Source organism: Oncorhynchus kisutch, linkage group LG28 (genome assembly GCF_002021735.2).
Source record: "Oncorhynchus kisutch isolate 150728-3 linkage group LG28, Okis_V2, whole genome shotgun sequence".
Lineage (NCBI taxonomy): Eukaryota > Metazoa > Chordata > Actinopteri > Salmoniformes > Salmonidae > Oncorhynchus > Oncorhynchus kisutch.
In genome coordinates this window covers 37,236,328-37,257,441 of record NC_034201.2, presented here as the reverse complement: position 1 = coordinate 37,257,441, position 21,114 = coordinate 37,236,328, and the positions used below count along the sequence as shown (strand labels likewise).

At 40.7% G+C, this 21,114-nt stretch overlaps 1 protein-coding gene across 24 annotated transcripts in view; it reads left to right on the top strand.

Moving 5' to 3' along the window:
- The window catches only part of LOC109872466 (phosphatidylinositol-binding clathrin assembly protein), a 54,294-nt gene extending 33,431 nt beyond the window's left edge, over nucleotides 1–20,863 (top strand). For 2 of the 24 annotated variants that reach the window (XM_020463694.2, XM_020463693.2), the window contains exons 13-23: nucleotides 656–739; nucleotides 1,092–1,172; nucleotides 1,407–1,517; nucleotides 3,991–4,089; nucleotides 4,999–5,029; nucleotides 5,136–5,235; nucleotides 8,706–8,729; nucleotides 13,354–13,413; nucleotides 17,106–17,210; nucleotides 18,183–18,286; nucleotides 19,262–20,863. In XM_020463694.2, coding sequence (XP_020319283.1) covers nucleotides 656–739; nucleotides 1,092–1,172; nucleotides 1,407–1,517; nucleotides 3,991–4,089; nucleotides 4,999–5,029; nucleotides 5,136–5,235; nucleotides 8,706–8,729; nucleotides 13,354–13,413; nucleotides 17,106–17,210; nucleotides 18,183–18,275 — 788 coding nt within the window. In that variant the 3' untranslated portion in view covers nucleotides 18,276–18,286; nucleotides 19,262–20,863. Of the gene's footprint in view, nucleotides 1–655; nucleotides 740–1,091; nucleotides 1,173–1,406; nucleotides 1,518–3,990; nucleotides 4,090–4,998; nucleotides 5,034–5,135; nucleotides 5,236–8,418; nucleotides 8,641–8,705; nucleotides 8,730–13,353; nucleotides 13,414–17,105; nucleotides 17,211–18,182; nucleotides 18,287–19,261 lie in introns of those variants that run through there. The other 22 variants (XM_031808213.1, XM_020463698.2, XM_031808211.1 and 19 more) reach the window with 16 other exon arrangements.
- The last annotated feature ends 251 nt before the right edge of the window (nucleotides 20,864–21,114 follow it).

The window sequence follows — 21,114 nt, the reverse complement described above, 5'->3', positions numbered from 1 at the left end:
GTACATATCATGACTGAAGGCCAACAATGGATGTAGCACTGCAGATTGCCCCTTGAGTTGATGCAGAGTCAAAAGTGCTTGCTTCAGAACTCCAGTATTCTGATGGGGAATATAGAATTCAACAATGAATGTCTGGAGCTGTTCACATTGTGTGTGTGTGTGGGTACGTACAATTTGTGTTTACATATGGTATATGATGTAGTATTTAGATGTACTGATGCTACTAAAGGTTTTTCAGGAATCGGGTGCTTATCTTGGTCGTTGTACATCCTTGGTACTAAAAAAACAAGGAACGGTGATAGCATCTCCCATTAATGACCACAGCTACAAGGTTTTAAGTTTGATGCTTTTTTTTTTAAGCTGACGCATTTCAGCCGTGTGGTCCTTGTCAAAGCTTGCTAGCACCATTAACTAAACCTTGCTGTTACTGTATATTTGTTTTTGTTTGACTGTGTGCCGTGGCATGCCGCTGACTGATTAAGTTATTTATAGCATGAGCCTTAAAATATTTACATTCGCTACGTTTCCTTACCTATGTGTGTTCATCGCATGTCACTTTACAACTTCTGCCTTTTTTTTTTGTGCTTTTTTTAAGTGTTAACAAAAACAATTCACATTGTTGATTTGAATTTTCATTTTATTTTTTATTTTCCAGATCATTACAATCCCTTTATTGTTTCGAGCTCTTCCATTGCATCTGATCATGAGCACACAGTGCGGATAGAGCAGTTTATCTCAGGTACTATGACCGGGAACCTGACTGACCTGTTTTCTGAACTCCTGGAAGCACAGGACCCTGAACTTACACCGGGTTCATGTTTGCTCTAGTCTAGTTGCTTCCCTGATTGCTGTTTTCCTTTAGTGCTAACATTTTAGTATTTTGTGTTTTGTTTGAGGTGGCTTTAAAAAAAATGTTAGTTCTCTTCCTTTTTCTCAAACTGCTGATATATATTACTTGACTTGATCTTCTTGCTTACTTTTCTGAAGCTATACTACATTTCATTTGTTGTGTTTTTTGTTATTTCTAATCTCGTTTCTAAAACTCCATCTCTTTGCCTTTCTCCCCTCCTGCTTGCCTCTGGTTGTGTCAGACTCTTTCTGTGGGCCAGCATCATACCCTACCACTCCTCTCTTCCAGTCTGAGCCCTCTGCTGTAGCTGGTCTATTTGGAGGTAGGTACCTGGGGCTTGCCATTCCTACTGCCCCCTGTCTACTCTCTGGCCTGAAAAAAAACTTCTTGGGTGTACAGAATATATTTAAATGGACAAGAAGGGTGTCTGCAAAGATGACGGCACCATCATACTTAAGTTAACAAGCGAAATAAAGACTTCCGTTTTTCATCAGAAAGCTTTATAGCTCAATTAATGCCTCAGCTAATATCAACACTCTTGCTTCCTCTTAACTAGGATTCTCAGTGTCTTCCACCATGCAGCCCCAGACTGCCAGAGGCCTTAATGTCAACTTTGACTCTGTGTTTGGCAATAACTCAGCCTCCGCCAACAATGTTGACTCTGCTGGTAAGGATCATACATTCCCCGATCTCTCCCAATTCCCCATCCCTCTCTTCACATGCACAAGCGCCACATAGAAGTTACCCTTCAGCACAGATCTAGGATCAGCAATTAGATCACTTCCACACTGCTGCCCACTGGGCCCAACTCACCTCGTGACTAGGGGCATCTCACCTCATGGGCCATCGCTGGGCTTGGATGTTTTGGAAAGGAATTCAAAATACTTGCAGTGAGCGCTTGATCAATGATTGAGAAAATGTACCCCCATGAGATATGGTCATGAATGATTTGCTTTGAAATGTTCCAAAAGTAGCATTCATGTTTTTTTGTTTGTTGCTATTTTGCATGGGAAAGCGCAGCCTTCCCTCAGGGATTCACATGCACTGTTTTCAATTACCTGTCTGTCATTCGACACATGGCGGGTTTCATAACTGGCAAGGTCTGCTCCGGTGCCTCCAAGCTCCTTTAGCCATACATTCTTGATTATTTCACTGCCACGGCCAGGGCCTGGAACATGACAGTTTGTCATGAACAGAACCCAAAGAGTCAGGGTAGTGCTGTCCTCATCTTCTCGCTGCAATGTAACACTTCTCCATCACATTGTCTAATCTTGCATGAAATGGAAGAGCTTAGGAAATGAGTATTGGCACCATTTCAACTTCTCAACATAGCCTTCTGCCCCTGAGTAGTTATGCCTACGAAGTCATAAGTACATCACAGAAAGGTGCATTTGTCAGCAAAGTGCCTTTTGGTGCTCAATAAAGCGTATAGTGAAGAGTGGAGAATGTACACATACACTACCGGTGAAAAGTTTTAGAACACTTACTCATTCAAAGGTTTTTCTTTATTTGTACTATTTTCTACATTGTAGAATAATAGTGAAGACATCAAAACTATGAAATACAACATATGGAATTCATGTAGTAACCAAAAGTGTTAAATAAATCAAAATGTATCTTATATTTGAGATTCTTCAAATTGCCACCATTTGCCTTGATGACAGCTTTGCAAACTCTTGACATTCTCTCAACCAGATTCACCTGGAATGCTTTTCCAACCGTCTTGAAGGAGTTCCCACATGCTGAGCACTTGTTGGCTGCTTTTCCTTCACTCTGCGTTTCAATCATCCCAAACCATCTCAATTGGGTTGAGGTTGGGGGATTGTGGAGGCCAGGTCATCTGATGCAGCACTCCATCACTCTCCTTGGTAAAATAGCCCTTAAACAGCCTGGAGGTGTGTTGGGTCATAGTCCTGCTGAAAAACAAATGACAGGCACACTAAGCCCAAACCAGACGGGATGGCATATCGCTACAAATTATAAAATATTATTTAGAATTTGAATTCTAAAATCAGACAGTGTCACCAGCAAAGCACCCCCAACCAATAACACCTCCTCCTCCATGCTTTACGGTGGGAAATACACATGTGGAGATCATCCGTTCACCCACACTGTGTCTCACAAAGACACAGCAGTTGGAACTTTTCGTCCTTTAGTAGTGGTTTCTTTGCAGAAATTTGACCATGAAGGCCTGATTCACACAGTCTCCTCAGAACAGTTTATGTTGAGATGTGTCTGTTACTTGAACACTGAAGTATTTATGTGGGCTGCCGTTTCTGAGGCTGGAAACTCTAATGAACGTATCCTCTGCAGCAGAGGTAACTCTGGGTCTTCCATTCCTTTGGTGGTCCTCATGAGAGCCAGTTTCATCATAGCGCTTGATGGTTTTTGAGACTGCACTTGAAGAAGCTTTCAAAGTTCTTGAAATGTTTCGTATTGACTGACCTTCGTGTCTTTACCTTGTCACAACACAACTGATTGGCTCAAACGCATTATGAAGGAAAGAAATTCCACAAATTAACTTTTAACAAGGCACACCTGTTAATTGAAATGCATTGCAGGTGACTACCTCATGAAGCTGGTTGAGAGAATGCCAAGAATTTTCAAAGCTGTCATCAAGGCAAAGAGTGGCTATTTGAAGAATCTAAAATACATTTTGATTTGTTGAACACTTATTTTTGGTTAATAAATGATTCCATATGTGTTATTTCATTGTTTTGGTGTCTTCACTATTATTCTACAATGTAGAAAATAGTAAAAATAAAGGAAAAATGTTGAATGAGTAGGTGTTCTAAAACTTGACCGGTGGTGTACATATATCTAATGTGTGGGTTTTGGGGTGCTTCACTCACAATCTCACCATTGTTTTGTTTCTCTCCCTTGTCCATTGGGTGAACACACACTTTGGGCCTTGGCTGTTTCATGGCACATGACTGGGTGAGTTGATGACACACAGCTCAGCCCTAGACTGCGCCAGCAAAGTTATTGTCATTTTCACGTGCGACATCTGCTTCCCACCGCTCACAATTAACCACATCATATTTCCTGTTTCGTCTGTGGATTTCTGTCTTTTACCCCATCCCTCTCCCACCCTTCCTTTTTTATAAATAATGTTTTAGGTGGTGTCCTCAAACCCACAGTGGCCTCCTCGCCCAGCCAGGGGCTAATCCCAAACGGGCAGCAGTTTGGGAAACTGGTGTCGGATGACCTGGACTCGTCCTTGGCCAACCTTGTGGGCAGTATGTATCATCAACGTGCTCCTTAGGTCTTACTCCCACCATACTGTAATGATCACATTTTATTTGTCACATGCACCAAATTCAACAGGTTACACCTGTTTCACCTTACAGTGAAATACTTAAATAAATAAATAAATAAATGAAATAAAGTAACAAATAACAATAGTGAGGCTATATACGGGGGTAACGGTACAGAGTCAATGTGCGGGGGCACCAGTCAGTTGAGGTAATTGAGGTAATATATACATGTGGGTAGAATTATTAAAGTGACTTATGCTTAGATAATAACAGAGAGTAGCAGCAGCGTAAAAGGGGGGCAATGCAAGTAGTCTGGGTAGCCATTTGATTAGATGTTCAGGAGTCTTATATCTTGGGGGTAAAAGCTGTTTAGAAGCCTTTCACTTAGACTTGGCTCTTCTGTACCACTTTCCATGCAGTAGCAGAGAGAACAGTCTTTGACTAGGGTGGCTGGAGTCTTTGACATTTTTTTGGGCCTTCCTCTGACACCGCCTGGTGTAGAGGTCCTGGGTGGCAGGAAGTCTGGCTCCAGTGATGTACTGGGCTGTACCCACTACCCTCTGTAGTGCTTTGCGGTCAGAGGCCAAGCAGTTGCCATACCAGGCAGTGATGCAACCAGTCAGGATACTCTCGATGGTACAGCTGTAGAACCTTTTGAGGATCTGAAGACCCTTGACAAATATAATAGGTTTTGTCGTACCCTCTTCACGACTGTCTTGGTGTGCTAGAAATAATGGTCTGCTGCATATGTGCTATTGATACTTAACATTTTAGCAGACCAGCTGCCAGATGAAGTGTTACATTCTATCTCTTTTGGTGTATTTTAATGAGAGATGGTCAAGTCAGCGGCACTATTCGCTCAACTAACAATGTATTCTCTCTCCTTTTTAGATTTGGGAATTGGCAATGGTGTGGCAAAAAAGTAAGAATGCAATGATAACGGAACTGGAATGACTAATTATTATTTTTTACCATACTGATATATTGCAGTTGAATGAAAATAATTACCATTTCCATTTCCTATGTAGTGATATTCACTGGAGTCAGCCTGGTGAGAAGAAGTTGACAGGTGGATACAATTGGCAACCAAAGAGTGCTCCCTCTACCACATGGAACCCTGCCACCATGGTAAGTTTGTTTGGAATAAGTCTTTCTTTACTATAGTATCCAAAGTTCTGATCACAAAATTGTAATGCATTGATCAATATTAATCGTACTGCTACTTGTGTGTATATACTGACATGTACAGTGGGGCAAAAAAGTATTTAGTCAGCCACCAATTGTGCAAGTTCTCCCACTTAAAAAGATGAGAGAGGCCTGTAATTTTCATCATAGGTACACTTCAACTATGACAGACAAAATGAGAAAAAAAATCCAGAAAATCACATTGTAGGATTTTTAATTAATTAATTGTCACGCCTTGGTCTTAGGTTTTTGTGTTTTCGTTATATATTTTGGTCAGGCCAGGGTGTGACATGGGTTTACGTGTTGTATTTCGTATTGGGGTTTGTAGTATTTGGGATTGCGGCTGATTAGGGGTGTTGTATAGGCTTGGCTGCCTGAGGCGGTTCTCAATCAGCAGTCAGGTGCTTCTCGTTGCCTCTGATTGGGAACCGTATTTAGGTAGCCTGAGTTCGCTTTGTCTTTTGTGGGTGATTGTTCCTGTCTCTGTGTAGTGTTCACCAGATAGGCTGTATTAGGTTTCACGTTCCGTTTGTTGTTTTTTTTGTATTTATAAGTTATTTCATGTATCGTCACTTTTTTCGTTAAAGACATGAGTAACCACCACGCTGCATTTCGGTCCGACTCTCTCTCAACAAACGAAGAACGCCGTTACATTAATTAGCAAATTATGGTGGAAAATAAGTATTTGGTCAATAACAAAAGTTTATCTCAATACTTTGTCATTGCCAACAAAGGGTATATAACAGAGGTCAAACATTTTCTGTAAGTCTTCACAAGGTTTTCACACACTGTTGCTGATATTTTGGCCCATTCCTCCATGTAGATCTCCTCTAGAGCAGTGATGTTTTGGGGCTGTTGCTGGGCAACACGGACTTTCAACTCCCTCCAAAGATTTTCTATGGGGTTGAGATCTGGAGCAAAACCACACACTGGCTAGGCCACTCCAGGACCTTGAAATGCTTCTTACGAAGCCACTCCTTCATTGCCCGGGCGGTGTGTTTGGGATCATTGTCATGCTGAAAGACCCAGCCACGTTTCATCTTCAATGCCCTTGCTGATGGAAGGAGGTTTTCACTCAAAATCTCACGATACATGGCCTCATTCATTCTTTCCTTTACACGGATCAGTCGTCCTGGTCCCTTTGCAGAAAAACAGCCCCAAAGCATGATGTTTCCACACCCATGCTTCACAGTAGGTATGGTGTTCTTTGGATACAACTCAGCATTCTTTGTCCTCCAAACACGACGAGTTGAGTTTTTACCAAAAAGTTATATTTTGGTTTCATCTGACCATATGACATTCTCCCAATCTTCTTCTGGATAATCCAAATGCTCTCTAGCAAACTTCAGACGGGCCTGGACATGTGTCACCCTGCTTAAGCCAGTACGTCTGGCACTGCAGGATTTGAGTCCCTGGCGGCGTAGTGTGTTACTGATGGTAGGCTTTGTTACTTTGGTCCCAGCTCTCTGCAGGCCATTCACTAGGTCCCCCCGTGTGGTTCTGGGATTTTTGCTCACTGTTCTTGTGATCATTTTGACCCCACGGGGTGAGACCTCAGATCGAGGGAGATTATCAGTGGTCTTGTATGTCTTCCATTTCCTAATAATTGCTCCCACAGTTGATTTCTTCAAACCAAGCTGCTTACCTATTGCAGATTCAGTCTTCCCAGCCTGGTGCAGGTCTACAATTTTGTTTCTGGTGTCCTTTGACAGCTCTTTGGTCTTGGCCATAGTAGAGTTTGGAGTGTGACTGTTTGAGGTTGTGGACAGGTCTTTTATACTGATAAGTTCAAACAGGTGCCATTAATACAGGTAACGAGTGGAGGACAGAGGAGCCTCTTAAAGAAGTTACAGGTCTGTGAGAGCCAGAAATCTTGCTTGTTTGTAGGTGACCAAATACTTATTTTCCACCATAATTTTAAAATAAATTTATAAAAAATCCTACAATGTGATTTTCTGGATTTTTTTTCTTCTCATTTTGTCTGTCATAGTTGAAGTGTACCTATGATGAAAATTACAGGCCTCTAATCTTTTTAAGTGGGAGAACTTGCACAATTGGTGGCTGACTAAATACTTTTTTGCCCCACTGTATGTGTAACTGATAGATAGATGCACACTACATGTTTTTAAATATAGTGCATTCGAAAGTATTCAGACCCCTTGACTTTTTCCACATTTTATTACGCTACAGCCTTATTCTAAAATGTATTAAATTAATATTTTTCCTCATCAATCTGCACACAATACCCCAAAATGACAAAGCGAAGACACGAGGTCGAAGGAATTGTCCGTAGATCTCCGAGACAGGATTGTGTTGAGGCACAGATCTGGGGAAGGGTACCAAAACATTTCTGCAGCTTTAAAGGTCACCAGAGAACACTGTGGCCTCCACTATTAAATGGAAGAAGTTTGGAACCACCAAGACTCGTCCCAGAGCTGGCTGCCCGGACAAACTGAGCAATCAGGGGAGAAGGGCCTTGATCAGGGAGGTGACTAATAACCCAATGGTCACTCTGAAGGAGTTCCAGAGTTCCTCTGTGAAGATGGGAGAAACTTCCAGAAGGACAACCATCTCTGCAGCACTCCACCAATAAGGCCTTATGGTAGAGTGGCCAGACGGAAGCCACTCTTCAGTAAAAGGCACTCTCAGACCATGAGCAACAAGCTTCTCTGGTCTGAGGAAACCAAGATTGAACTCTTTGGCCTGAATTTCGAAGCGTCATGTCTGGATGGAACCTGGCACCATCCCTACGGTGAAGCATGGTGGCGGTAGCATCATTCTTTGGGGATGTTTTTCAACGGCAGGGACTGGGAGACTAGTCAGGATCGAGGGAAAGATTAATTGAACAAAGTACAGAGATCCTTGATGAAAACCTGCTCCAAATTCTAAACCTGTTTTTGCTTTGGCATAATGTGTGTGTGTGTGTGTGTGTGTGTGTGTGTGTGTGTGTGTGTGTGTGTGTGTGTGTGTGTGTGTGTGTGTGTGTGTGTGTGTGTGTGTGATTTAATCCATTTTAGAATATGGCTGTAATGTAACAATGTGGGAAAAGTCAAGGTGTCTGAATACTTTCAGAATACACTGTATATGTAAATTGTAAAGTATTGTCTGTCTTTTTCCTTTTGTCAGACCTGAGGAAGACAAGCTGTCACCATTAGTGTCAGCTAATGGATCCTATAAAATAATATGATTTATGAAAAGAAATGTGCTTTTTCCTCATCTGCTTTGGCAATTGTTTATCCAACACAAACACTGCTTGGTTTAAGTTCCTGATGCATTCAGATCATATGGACAGAAAGCACCAATGGTGTGTGTGGTTTTGCTCTGTGTTCACTAAACATTGTTACAATATTTTCTAATCTGTGTCTCAAATGTCTTTTGCATTGTATAAATGTTCTCCTGGGGAAAAAATACAGAATGGCATGCATTTCCCACAATACGTAAGTCTCAATGGTTGTACTATTTCCTGCTCTTTGACCAAAGCTGGCATGCCTGGTATTAACCCCACACATTCACCCAGCCACGTGTTCTCTCTGACCGGTGTGGTCTGCACCATGGGCTTCTTCTGACCTGTTGACCTCAATCTAACACAGAACCCACAGCATGACCTGTCCTGGCTTTCCTCTCCTCCTTATTGTAGCCCTTTGTTCTCCAGAGGCTGGTTTATACTAGGTCTGACAACATGTCTGTAGACCATTAGAATGGTACAAGTGTCCATGGACAGTCTTAGACCTACTGTAGAAAAAAGACATCCTTTGTCGTATTTTGTTATTGAACTTCTGGTCACACCTTGCTCAGTGCCTGCGTCACGAGGGTCACATACTGTCTGTATAATAAATACATGACTGTTGTGACATGACAGTTATAACATGACATGTGAGCCGTGAGAAAATATTTAGGATATGTCTGAATTTCTACAATAAGAACACATTTTTAGCCACTGTGTGCCCTTCTCCTATGTGTTGAGGACAATGGCGTTATTAAACCCAGTTATTAAACTCTGTTTCCGTAAGATGATCTCACCTGTTCACGACACTTTCAAACATCATTATTAAGACTTGGTCATCTAAGCCTAATGACTCAAGTGAAGGGTTTCCCCAAAAAAAGCATGTTTTGTGAGTGGTTAACATTCAAAAAAGAAAAAAGAATGTTTGAGCTATTATCAAGTGAACACTTATGGAAATATACTGAAAGACCATGTTATATTTGTCTATTGATACGGACAAGTCTGATTTGAAAAGAGAAACTGGGGTATGACCTTAGGTAACTGCATGGTTGATAACTCACACTTTTTTCTTTCTTTTTTAAAACGTTTTCACCAGATATTACTTTGCCGTAAGGCTTTTCCTCATTCTCCCCTCGTGGTTGTTTCTTCTGAACAGGGTGCAAAACAGCATGTTGACTGGAAGCCTATCTACCACAGTGTCAAAGCTGGCTAGCGAGACATACCCTATCCCGATTTGGTTATCAACCCCTGATTTGTATAAAGTTCTACCTTGCTTAACTCTGATAACATCACCAACAGTCAATGTTCCGCACATCACCTCCTTTTGTTGAAAATGACTGCTTTCCATTTGGTCGGTCTAAATAGTATCTGGTGATCCTCATATATTTTACTATTCAAGCAAATTTCTGCAATGACTGAAATATTGCCTGCTGAGTATGCTTTTATGCAAAGCATTTGTGATCAAAGTCAGAAGTTGAAAAAGGACTTTTGGGTGTTCGAAACAAGTGCCCACTGTAATTACCCCAACATTTATTCTTTGTACATCCATAATTCTGACCCTTTTCAATGGCTTGATTGCTGATTAAATATTTCCTTCACAAGTGTGCATTTTTCACGCAACTGAATGCCTGTGATGTTGAAACAAATCAGGGTTTGTTACTTACTACTGTGGGGGCTGTGTGATAGTCTAGTAGTTCCTCTATAAAAGCCCCCCTCTGTCTTTTTCAGCAGAGCAGCTCTGCACCTGCAAGTAACAGCTTCTTGCTTCAGGGCTCTCTCTGTGCTTAAGATTCCCACACAGCTCTTCTGGTTAGCCCTAACATACACTGTAAGGGTAAACTAGGGGAAATAAGGACAAGCATGCAACAAATGGTTCCCAGATGTTCCATTAGTCTTGCCAAAGTGGAAGCAGGCAGGCATTGAGTATGACGTGTTGCATGTGAATTGGACAATTGTTGCTTGTCAGAGAGCTGAACAAAGACAACATTGTTCAGGTGGGTTGTTTCTGGAGAGGACCAAATTTACTAAGTTTGCACCTGTTATTCTGTAAAAGTGATTGATTAACTAAACATGAATATGAAACTAAACATGAATATGAAACTATTTATTTACGCTAAGTTACAGTGCCTGTAGAAAGTTGACACTCCGCCTGGATTTCTTCACATTTTGTGTTACAAAGTGGGATTAAAATTGATGTAATTGCCATGTTTTTGTCCACGATCTACACAACACACAACTCTAATATAAAAAGGTGAATGAAAAATAAAATACTAATATACCTTCATTAGATAGGTGTTAAACACAATTGGCAGTGATTACAGCTGTAAGTCTCCTAGGGTGAGTCTCATAAGAACTTTGCACACCACTATTGTGCAATATTTGCCCATTATTCTTTTCAAAGATTTTTCAAGCACTCTGTCAAGTTGTTCAGGATCATGGATAGACAGCAATTTTCAAGTCTTGACAGATTTTCAAGCAGGAACATTCACTGTCTTGGTAAGCAGCTCCAGTGTAAATGTGGCTTTGTGTTGTAGGTTACTGTCCTGCTGAAAGGTGAAATCCTCTCCCTGTGATGCAGCCACCACCATGCTTGACAATAAGGAGGCAGTTACTCTGATGTTATGTTTGGGACAAATCCAACACAAGGCTTTGCATTTAGGCCAAAAATGTTATTCCTTTTGCTTTTGTTTTTTTTCAGCATTACTTTGGTGCCTTGTTGCATACGTATGCATATATTGGAATATTTGTATTCTGTATATTTATTTATTTTCACTCTGTCATTTAGGTTGTTATTGTGGAGTCACTAAAGTGTTGTTGATCCAGCCTCTGTTTTCTTCCATCACAGCCATTGAACTCTGTAGCTGTTTTAAAATCACCAATGGCCTCATGGTGACATCCCTGAGCAGTTTCATTCCTGTCCTGCAGCTCAGTTCAGAAGGACAACTGTATCTTTGTGACTGGGTGGTTTAATACATAATCCACAGCATAATTATTAACTTGACCATGCTTAAAGATATATTCAATGTCTGATTTGTTATTGTTACTCATCTACCAACCATTGACCTTCTTTATGGTTTCAAAAAGGTTTTTGTAATTTATGCTTTCCCTGGTTTTTGTAATTTAATCTGTGCTTGAAATTCAATACTTGACTGAGGGCCCATGCATGTGAGTGCACAGTGGCAAGAAAAAGTATGTGAATCCTTTGGAATTACCTGGATTTCTGCATAAATTTGTTAGCAAATTTGATCTGATCTTCATGTAAGTCACAACAATAGACGAACATAGTGTGCTTAAACAAATAATACACAAATGATTGTATTTTTCTTGCCTGAATACATAATTTAAACATTCACAGTGTAGGTTGGAAAAAGTATGTGAACCCCTAGGCTAATGACTTCTCCAAAGCTAATTGGAGTCAGGAGTCAGCTAACCTGGAGTCAAAAATCAATGTGACGAGATTGGAGACGTTGGTTAGAGCTGCCTTGCCCTATTAAAAAAAAAACTCACAAAATGTGAGTTTGCTATTCACAAGAAGCATTGCCTGATGTGAACCATGCCACAAACAAAAGATCTCAGAAGACCTAAGATTAAGAATTGTTGACATGAATCAAGCTGGTAAAGGTTACAAAAGTATCTCTAAAAGCCTTGATGTTCACCAGTCCACGGTAAGACAAATTGTCCATAAATGGTTCAGCACTGTTGCTACTCTCCCTAGGAGTGGCCATCCTGCAAAGATGACTGCAAGAGCATAGCACAGAATGCTCAATGAGGTTATGAAGAATCCTAGAATGTCAGCTAAAGACTTACAGAAATCTCTGCAACATGCTAACATCTCTTTTGAAGTGTCTATGATACGTAAAACACTAAACAAGAATGGTGTTCATGGGAAGACCCCATGGAAGAAGCCACTGCTGTCCAAAAAAAGCATTGCTGCACGTCTGAAGTTTTCAAAGGTGCACCTGGATGTTCCACAGCGCTACTGGCAAATATTATGTGGACAGTTGAAACTACAGTTGAGTTGTTTGAAAGGAACACACAACACTATGTGGAGAGAAAAAAAGGCACAGTACACCAACATAAAAACCTCATCCCTACTGTAAAGTATGGTGGAGGGAGCATCATGGTTTGGGGCTGCTTTGCTGCCTCAGAGCCTGGACTGCTTGCTATCATCAATGGAAAAATTCATTCTCAAGATTATCACAACATTTTGCAGGCGAATTTTAGGCGATCTGTCCGCCAATTGAAGCTCAACAGAAGTTGGGTGATGCAACAGGACAACGACCCAAAACACTGAAGTAAATCAACAACGGAATGGCTTCAACAGATGAAAATACGCCTTCTTGAGTAGCCCAGTCAGTTCTGACCTCAACCCGATTTGAGATGCTGTGGCATGACCTCGAGAGCAGTTCACACCAGACATCCCAAGAATATTGTTGAGCTGAAACAGTTTTGTAAAGGGTAATGGTCCAAAATTCCTCCTGACTGTTGTGCAGGTCTGATCCGCAACTACAGAAAATGTTCTGTCTGTCTTAGTCATTCAAAAAGTAATGTCAACACCTATTATTACATACAGAGTGATTCCATATAATTTAACTTAACTTCGTTAAGCCAAATTAGACTTTGGAACTAATTTAGGCTTGCGTAGACCAAGGGGATGAAATCTTGTGCGACAACCATTTTAGTTAATACATTTTTATGGAGGGGGCCTAGACTTTATATAGGCACTGCCACTTAGGAGACGCTTTTATCCAAAGAGACTTCGCATATAACTGACTGACTAACTTTCTGTAAAAGTGTCCTGGTTCATTGAGTGATCATCTTTGCTTGTGTCATTTCAGGCACCATCTGTCATGGCCTTCCCTGCAACGACGCCGACGGGAATGATGGCATATGGAATGGTAAGTAGTTTGGGGGGGTTTATCTTTTCAATCTCATGAAGCCATGCCTCGGAACCCATTTATATATAGTGCCTTGTGAAAGTATTCGGCCCCCTTGAACCTTTTGCCACATTTCAGGCTTCAAACATAAAGATATAAAACTGTATTTTTTGTGAAGAATCAACAACAAGTGGGACACAATCATGAAGTGGAACGACATTTATTGGATATTTCAAACTTTTTTAACAAATCAAAAACGGAAAAATTGGGCGTGCAAAATTATTCAGCCCCCGTAAATTAATACTTTGTAGCGCCACCTTTTGCTGCGATTACAGCTGTAAGTCGCTTGGGGTATGTCTCTATCAGTTTTGCACATCGAGAGACTGACATTTTTTCCCATTCCTCCTTGCAAAACAGCTCGAGCTCAGTGAGGTTGGATGGAGAGCATTTGTGAACAGCAGTTTTCAGTTCTTTCCACAGATTCTCGATTGGATTCAGGTCTGGACTTTGACTTGGCCATTCTAACACCTGGATATGTTTATTTTTTAACCATTCCATTGTAGATTTTGCTTTATGTTTTGGATCATTGTCTTGTTGGAAGACAAATCTCCGTCCCAGTCTCAGGTCTTTTGCAGACTCCATCAGGTTTTCTTCCAGAATGGTCCTATCACAGTGCAGGTGCATTTATACGGAGACTTGATTACACACAGGTGGATTGTATTTATCATTAGTCATTTAGGTCAACATTGGATCATTCAGAGATCCTCACTGAACTTCTGGAGAGTTTGCTGCACTGAAAGTAAAGGGGCTGAATAATTTTTCACGCCCAATTTTTCAGTTTTTGATTTGTTGAAATATCCAATAAATGTCGTTCCACTTCATGATTGTGTCCCACTTGTTGTTGATTCTTCACAAAAAAATACAGTTTTATATCTTTATGTTTGAAGCCTGAAATGTGGCAAAAGGTCGCAAAGTTCAAGGGGGCCGAATACTTTCGCAAGGCACTGTATACAGTACCAGTCAAAAGTTTGGACACCTACTCATTCAAGGATTTTTATATTTTTAAAACTTTTGTCTCCATTGTAGAAGAATAGTGACAACATCAACACTATGAAATATCACATGGAATCATGCAGTAACCAAAAAAGTGTTCAACAAATCCAAATGTATTTTATATTTGAGATTATTCAAAGTAGCCACCCTTCGCCTTGATGACATCTTTGCAAATCTTTGGCATTCTCTCAACCAGCTTCACCTGGAATGCTTTTCCTACAGTCTTGAAGGAGTTCCCACATATGCTGAGAACTTGTTGGCTGCTTTTCCTTCACTCTGCAGTCCAACTCATCCCAAACCATCTCAATTGGGTTGAGGTTAGTTGATTGTGGAGGCCTGGTCATCTGATGCAGCACTCATCACTCTCCTTCTTGGTCAAATAACCCTTACACAGCCTGGAGGTGAAAAACAAATGACAGTCCCACTACGCCATTCCATCTGGTTTGAGCTTATCGCTGCAGAATGCTGTGGTAGCCATACTGGTTAAGTGTGCCTTGAATTCTAAATAAGTCAGACAGTGTCACCAGCAAAGCTCCATCATCCTCATCCATGCTTCATGATGGGAACCACACATGCGGAGATCATCCGTTCTCCTACTCTGCGTCTCACAAAGACACAGCGGTTGGAACCAAAAATCTCAAATTTGGACTCATTAGACCAAAGGACAGATTTCCACCGGTCTTATGTCCATTGCTCGTGTTTCTTGGCCCAAGCAAGTCTCTTCTTATTATTGATGTCCTTTAGTAGTGGTTTCTTTGCAGCAATTCGACCATGAAGGCCTGATTCACGCAGTCTCCTCTGAACAGTTGATGTTGAGCTGTGTCTGTTACTTGAACTCTGAAGCATATATTTGGGCTGCAATTTCTGAGTTACCGTTAACTCTAATGAACTTATCCTCTGCAGCAAATGTAACTGGGTCTTCCTTTCCTGTGGCGGTCCTTATGAGAGGCAGTTTCATCATAGCGTTTGATGGTTTTTGATACTGCACTTGAAGAAACTTTAAAAGTTCTTGAAATGTTCTGGATTGACTGACCTTCATGTCTTAAAGTAATGATAGACTGCTGTTTCTCTTTGCTTATTTGAGCTGTTCTTGCCATAATATGGACTTGGTGTTTTACCAAATAGGGCTATCTTCTGTATACATACCACCCCTAACTGATTGGCTCAAACGCATTAAGAAGGAAAGAAATTCCACAAAAAGGCACACCTGTTAATTGAAATGCATTCCAGGTGATTACCTTATGAAGCTGGTTAAGAGAATGCCAAGAGTGTGCAAACCTGTCATCAAGGCAAAAGGTGGCTACTTTGAAGAATCTCAAATATGAAATATATTTTTATTTGTTTAACACTTTTTTGGTTACTACATGATTCCACATGTGTTATTTCATAGTTTTGATGTCTTCACTATTATACTAAAATGTAGAAAATAGGACAAATAAAGAAAAACCCTGGAATGAGTAGGTGTATCAACTTTTGACTGGTACTGTATATCTAACATTATTTTTTATACGTTCTGAGAATGTTGCACCATACTGTAGCAGACCTTTTTGGAGCTTTGTGAGTCCCACATTCAGTACATTAATTGATGTTGTTTACATCTCTAAGCCTTCTGTTTGTCAGAAAGAAATTATCATTCCCCTTTCTTTGAACCAATGACAATTGTTGTTTGCTAGGTTGACTTCTGCAAAAAAAGAAATCCTTTAACACTGGTTCACTCCAGGTTCCGGGTTCATAAAGCGTATCATAGTAGGATCAGTTTAGCCTTTTTAGATTATAATGAATGGACCGAGGGGCCCTGAACCTGTATCAGCACTCCTTCTTATAGACACTTTATGAATACAGGCCTTTCCAATGCAAAGGTGACCATTCCTGTGCTTTTAAAGAAGCTAAAAGGCCAAGTCCTTACAATAATTAAAATGTACTATTTCACCAGCATAATACTGCAGTAGCACAGATTTGGTTGACTTCCAGTGTAGGGTTGGCACAATTAATGTATGATCGTGTAACCGCCAATTATGGATGAAGACCATCATGAAAATAAAACAACTGTCAAAACGTTTTGTTTAAAAAATATATATTTTTGTGGAACAAACAACTGACTGAAGACTGGACGGCCAGGCAAAATTCAATGACCATCAGAGCCCTACTCTAGTGATGTGTTGGTGGTGGTGAGAGAGCTGGTGTTCTTGTCAGCGGCGGTGATGTTGTGGGTGGTTAAAGAGCTGCTGAGAGCTACAGACCAAAGTGCCACTCCACTGTGTCCGTTATGATTGATGTATTGTAACAGGCCCACAATGTGGTTACTACAGTCTGATTTGGATATACATTTGGCTGTTTACGTTGCAAAACATTTGTAAGTTGTCCCTTTTTCGGGTTTAGAAGAAGTGACTGCTAAATGCTAACTCCCATTCGTATATGCTGGTGGCAAAGCTAGCACTTGGAAATCGGTGGTGGTAGTCAGTCATTTTTAACTGTAATGCAGTTGATTGGTTAAAAGATCACATTAACATATATTGGGGTTGACATCCTTACAAGCATTATACTTTGATTTTTACCTCAACATAGTGTAAAATACACATATAAACAATAACCTAATGTCAGCAGGATGTCGTTTTGATTTTCACAATTTTAATTTTGTTTGCTTGTTTCTCTTTCTTCAGCCTCCCCAGATGGGTTCCATGGCCATGATAAACCAACCCACCATGATGTACAGCCAACCAGTTGTGAGGCCGGCCAACCCCTTTGGCCCGGCCCCAGGAGCACAGGTACAGGTGCTCTCAATTCTACTCCCTTCCCCAGGAGCTTTCATCTGAACAGATGCCAAGGAGTAGGGTGAAGTTGCCCTCTAGACACTGATCTTGGATCAGTTTAGAATTTCCCCCACTAATGGCTATGGCTTGGAATGGGTGAGGGGAAGCTGATCATAGATCTGTACATAGGGGAAATTTCACCCTGGAGCAGATCCCAACTCTTCTTGCTTTCTGAGGAGAGGTGCCAGGCTAAATTGTCCACGTCCTTGAACTAGTATCTATCAGAATGGGGTCAATTCCATTTAAATTCGGCAAGTTTATTTTACATTTAATTCCAAAATTGGATTTGATCTCTGCTATCTAAGTCTGATTCTGTGGCCAAATTAACTCCCACTGAGGTGGTCCGCCTGTTGTATGTTTGGAAAAATCTGTCAGCAGGAAGCATCCAGCACCACAACCCATTCTCCATAAAAGTGGTATTGGAATACACACATAGGTATTCCATATATCACTGTTAAATGATGTAATGTGGCATAAAGAATTCTATTCCGGAGGGCAATTGGAATTCTGTGTTTTGGGACTTCTATTCAGAATGCGCTTCCACATTCACCCTCATGCCATTTCAGTGATGTTGTGAAAATGTATGCATGCACTCACTACTGTAAGTCTCTATGGATATGTACACCCTCATCCCTGTTTCATCTCTTCAGTAGGCTCTAAATCAGAATGGTAGCAACCTTAGGAGAATATATTTTGGGGAAGCAGGGTATCTTTTCTGACACGATACTCTGATCTGCTGTCCTCATGTCAAGAGTTGTAAGGTTTTACCTCCACACTGAACATGTTAGGCAGCTACACTCTGGACCTGACCTTGTTCTCTCCATTCTACTCCCTTCATATCTGTAGCTAGGTTTTCCCCTCCTCCTGTTTATTTTTCCCTCTAGCTGTTCCTCCATTCCCCTGACCCTGTCATTCTCTCTGAACTAGTCCTCAGCAGCTTCTAGTCCCTCCAGTCAGAGTCCTCTCAGAGTGCCAGGAAACGACCCTTTTGCACAGCTCTCTCTCAAGGATTTCTTGTAGAACATCTTTAGGTACATGTCCTGTGTGTGTCTTGGCGTGTGTGCTGCATGCTCATATCTGCAAACTTTTGTTCCGCTTGCCGTGTACACAGTGAGTTTGTTGATTTATTTGTGCTTCAACAACTAACACTGGCTCAGTCATTCCCTTTATAGTCACTCAACCACCTGTAAGATGCCTTGCATGTCTGCACGGAAGTCTGACCGAGACTGCGAAACAACACTTTTCAAAAAGTACATTGGTCCATGTGACATTTTGACAGTGTAATAAAAGTAGTACTGTTATTAAACCATATCTATCACTTGACTAACCTTTGAGACATTTATTTTAAAACACAGCCCCATTTGGTGTGCATCGAATATCAAATCGACATTTGCATAAATTATGTTGTGGAAGTTGACTGCCACTTTTTTTTATTCAATTTTTTTTAACACAGTTAAGTCAAATGTAGACTGCTAAATATGTTGATTATTTTCTCCAGAGTGGACTGGAGCCCTATATGTATGTTTATCATGCTGCAATTTACATTTTTTGTTTGCATACATCACATTTGCATCAAATTAAATCTAAATGAGGCCGGAATTCAATAGATTGTTCTGCACTGCAGTTTCAGGTGTGTTGGATTTGGCCAGCAGTATGTCCTGGATGGAGGGCATTTTGGATTAAAGAACAGTCAGTCCTGTTGTATGCCGGGGGACCGCTCAACAGGTCATGACACGGGACTGGGGATTCCTGAATCAGTGTCAATGCCCTCCATTATGGACACTGCTGTGCAAATCAGTCACACAGCTGAGAACACCTGTGTAAAAAATTTATAAAAAAAACACAATCAAATTATTATTTTTATTGTATTCTGGCCTATGTTTGTGAAAGAGTTTGAAGGAAAGCAAGGTGTATGAATGTTTGGCATAATCATTTTCTAAAACAAATGCTTTGAATGATAACCCGTCTTAGTGACTATTCAGCATGGCCTTTCTTTCTCTCTGCAGATGCAGTTCATGTAACCTGAAAGGGAGGCTTTTGTCCTCTGAAGGCAAACCAAGAAGCAGCTAAACTTTCACTTTCAAGTAAAATTCTGTTTTTACTCATCGTTGAGAATATCAGCCCAAATAAGAAAGGACTTGAAGGAATCAAGGGGAGGAAGCCATGTCCAAGACGTGTCAAGTATACGTAGGACAAGGATCCCATTTTGTAATTTGTCTGAGGAAAAGTGTGTGACCCCTCTACAGGGATCACTCATCCCATTTGTCTACTGTAAAAGATAAACATGGGTGTGGAAAGGGAGATAATTTGACTTTGCTGTTATGTATAAAAATAGTGGGTTATCACACACAGCTTGATGTTATTGGGGTGAGGACGTGGGTTCAAGTGGGACGAGTGGAAGAATTGCTTGATCTGATCATCAATCGTGCATTATCTAATTTAACCATCACTGATTAGTAACGCTAACCTCTGTTTTATACCATGATTTCAATATTTTTTCTTTAAAAAAGGTTTTATTACATTTGCAGTAGACATTCCTTGTGTATTGTTAGTATTTATTTATAATTACCCATGGAGGAAATGGGGTGGGTGGGGGGGATAATAATAATGTCATTGAACTCTTCCTTGTGGGAGGTATTCAGGTTTATACATGGTTATGATTGATTGTATGATTGGAGTTTGAGAGTGACAGAGTAAAAAATAGTTCATATAAAGATGAAAAAATGTAACTGACTGTCAACAGACAGTTTAGCTCTAATCACTGAACTGGCATAATGTCAAGCACAGTTCTTTGTGGCTCAAAGTTACAACCCTCCATGTGTAATGGGTGATATGGATGTCAAACAAGGTTATTCATTCAATACAGTCAATTCTGTGAGCTAGGGTCTTTTTTCTTCTTTTTTTTTGCAAGGGAACATTTTCACGCACTAGCAAAGCACTACATTTGTGATTCGGCGGCATTGCATTGAGATGGATCCGCATTTATGCTTTACGCTTGGCATGTCGTTTATTTTACATGGCTGCCTTTCTAACCTGAATGTGCAGTGTGTCCTTCAGGCTCGGGGCCATCTTTACATAGACCAGCACTGGGATTGGGGGAAAGATGGAGGTGATCTTCACAGGAGGCAGGGGGATAAGCTTGTGTCACTGGAAGGTCAGCTCTGTGTAAGTGGCAGACCTGGGTTCAACTACTATTGGACATCTTTTAAATACTTTGTTTGCTTTAGCCTGTCTAGAGTGCCAGATATGCTGTGTTAGCAGTTTTGGGACGATTCAATTGGTCCATTAAGCCAGATGAGCTCAATCAAGCACAGAAAGTGTGAAATTAGTATTTGATCCCATGTCTGGTAAGTGGGCAGAAGGGTCCAGTTAAGCAGGGAGAAATGGAACACTGTTGATCGGTGCTTTGTGTGTGTGTATATAGAAGAGAGCCTATCCCATGATGGAAAGGATATGTGCAGGATGGTCAGAACCTGAAGGTTATTCTATTCATCAAATATTTTCTGTATTGTCCCTGCAGAGTATATTTTTGTTTATATTAAATATAAATAAATTGATGTAATGCAGACTTTTGGTTGATTTTCCAATAAAGTGCAGTTTCCAGTGGGTTTTATTTTAAATCTTTTTTTTTTTCACATAGTATTTTGCCCCAGTTTCTTGAGTTTGTGTATGTGAATGGATGATGGATAATAATTAATTGTAATCCACTGGTCATGACACGAGTGGCCAAATGAGGTAGATGGGTTTTATATGAGGGAGACTAATAAATTGCTCTAATTCCCCCCAGGTTATAACCAGGGCTGATTTAACCCTGTGAAGCATCATGTGGCATATTTGTTTTAGAAAGCATTCCCGGATC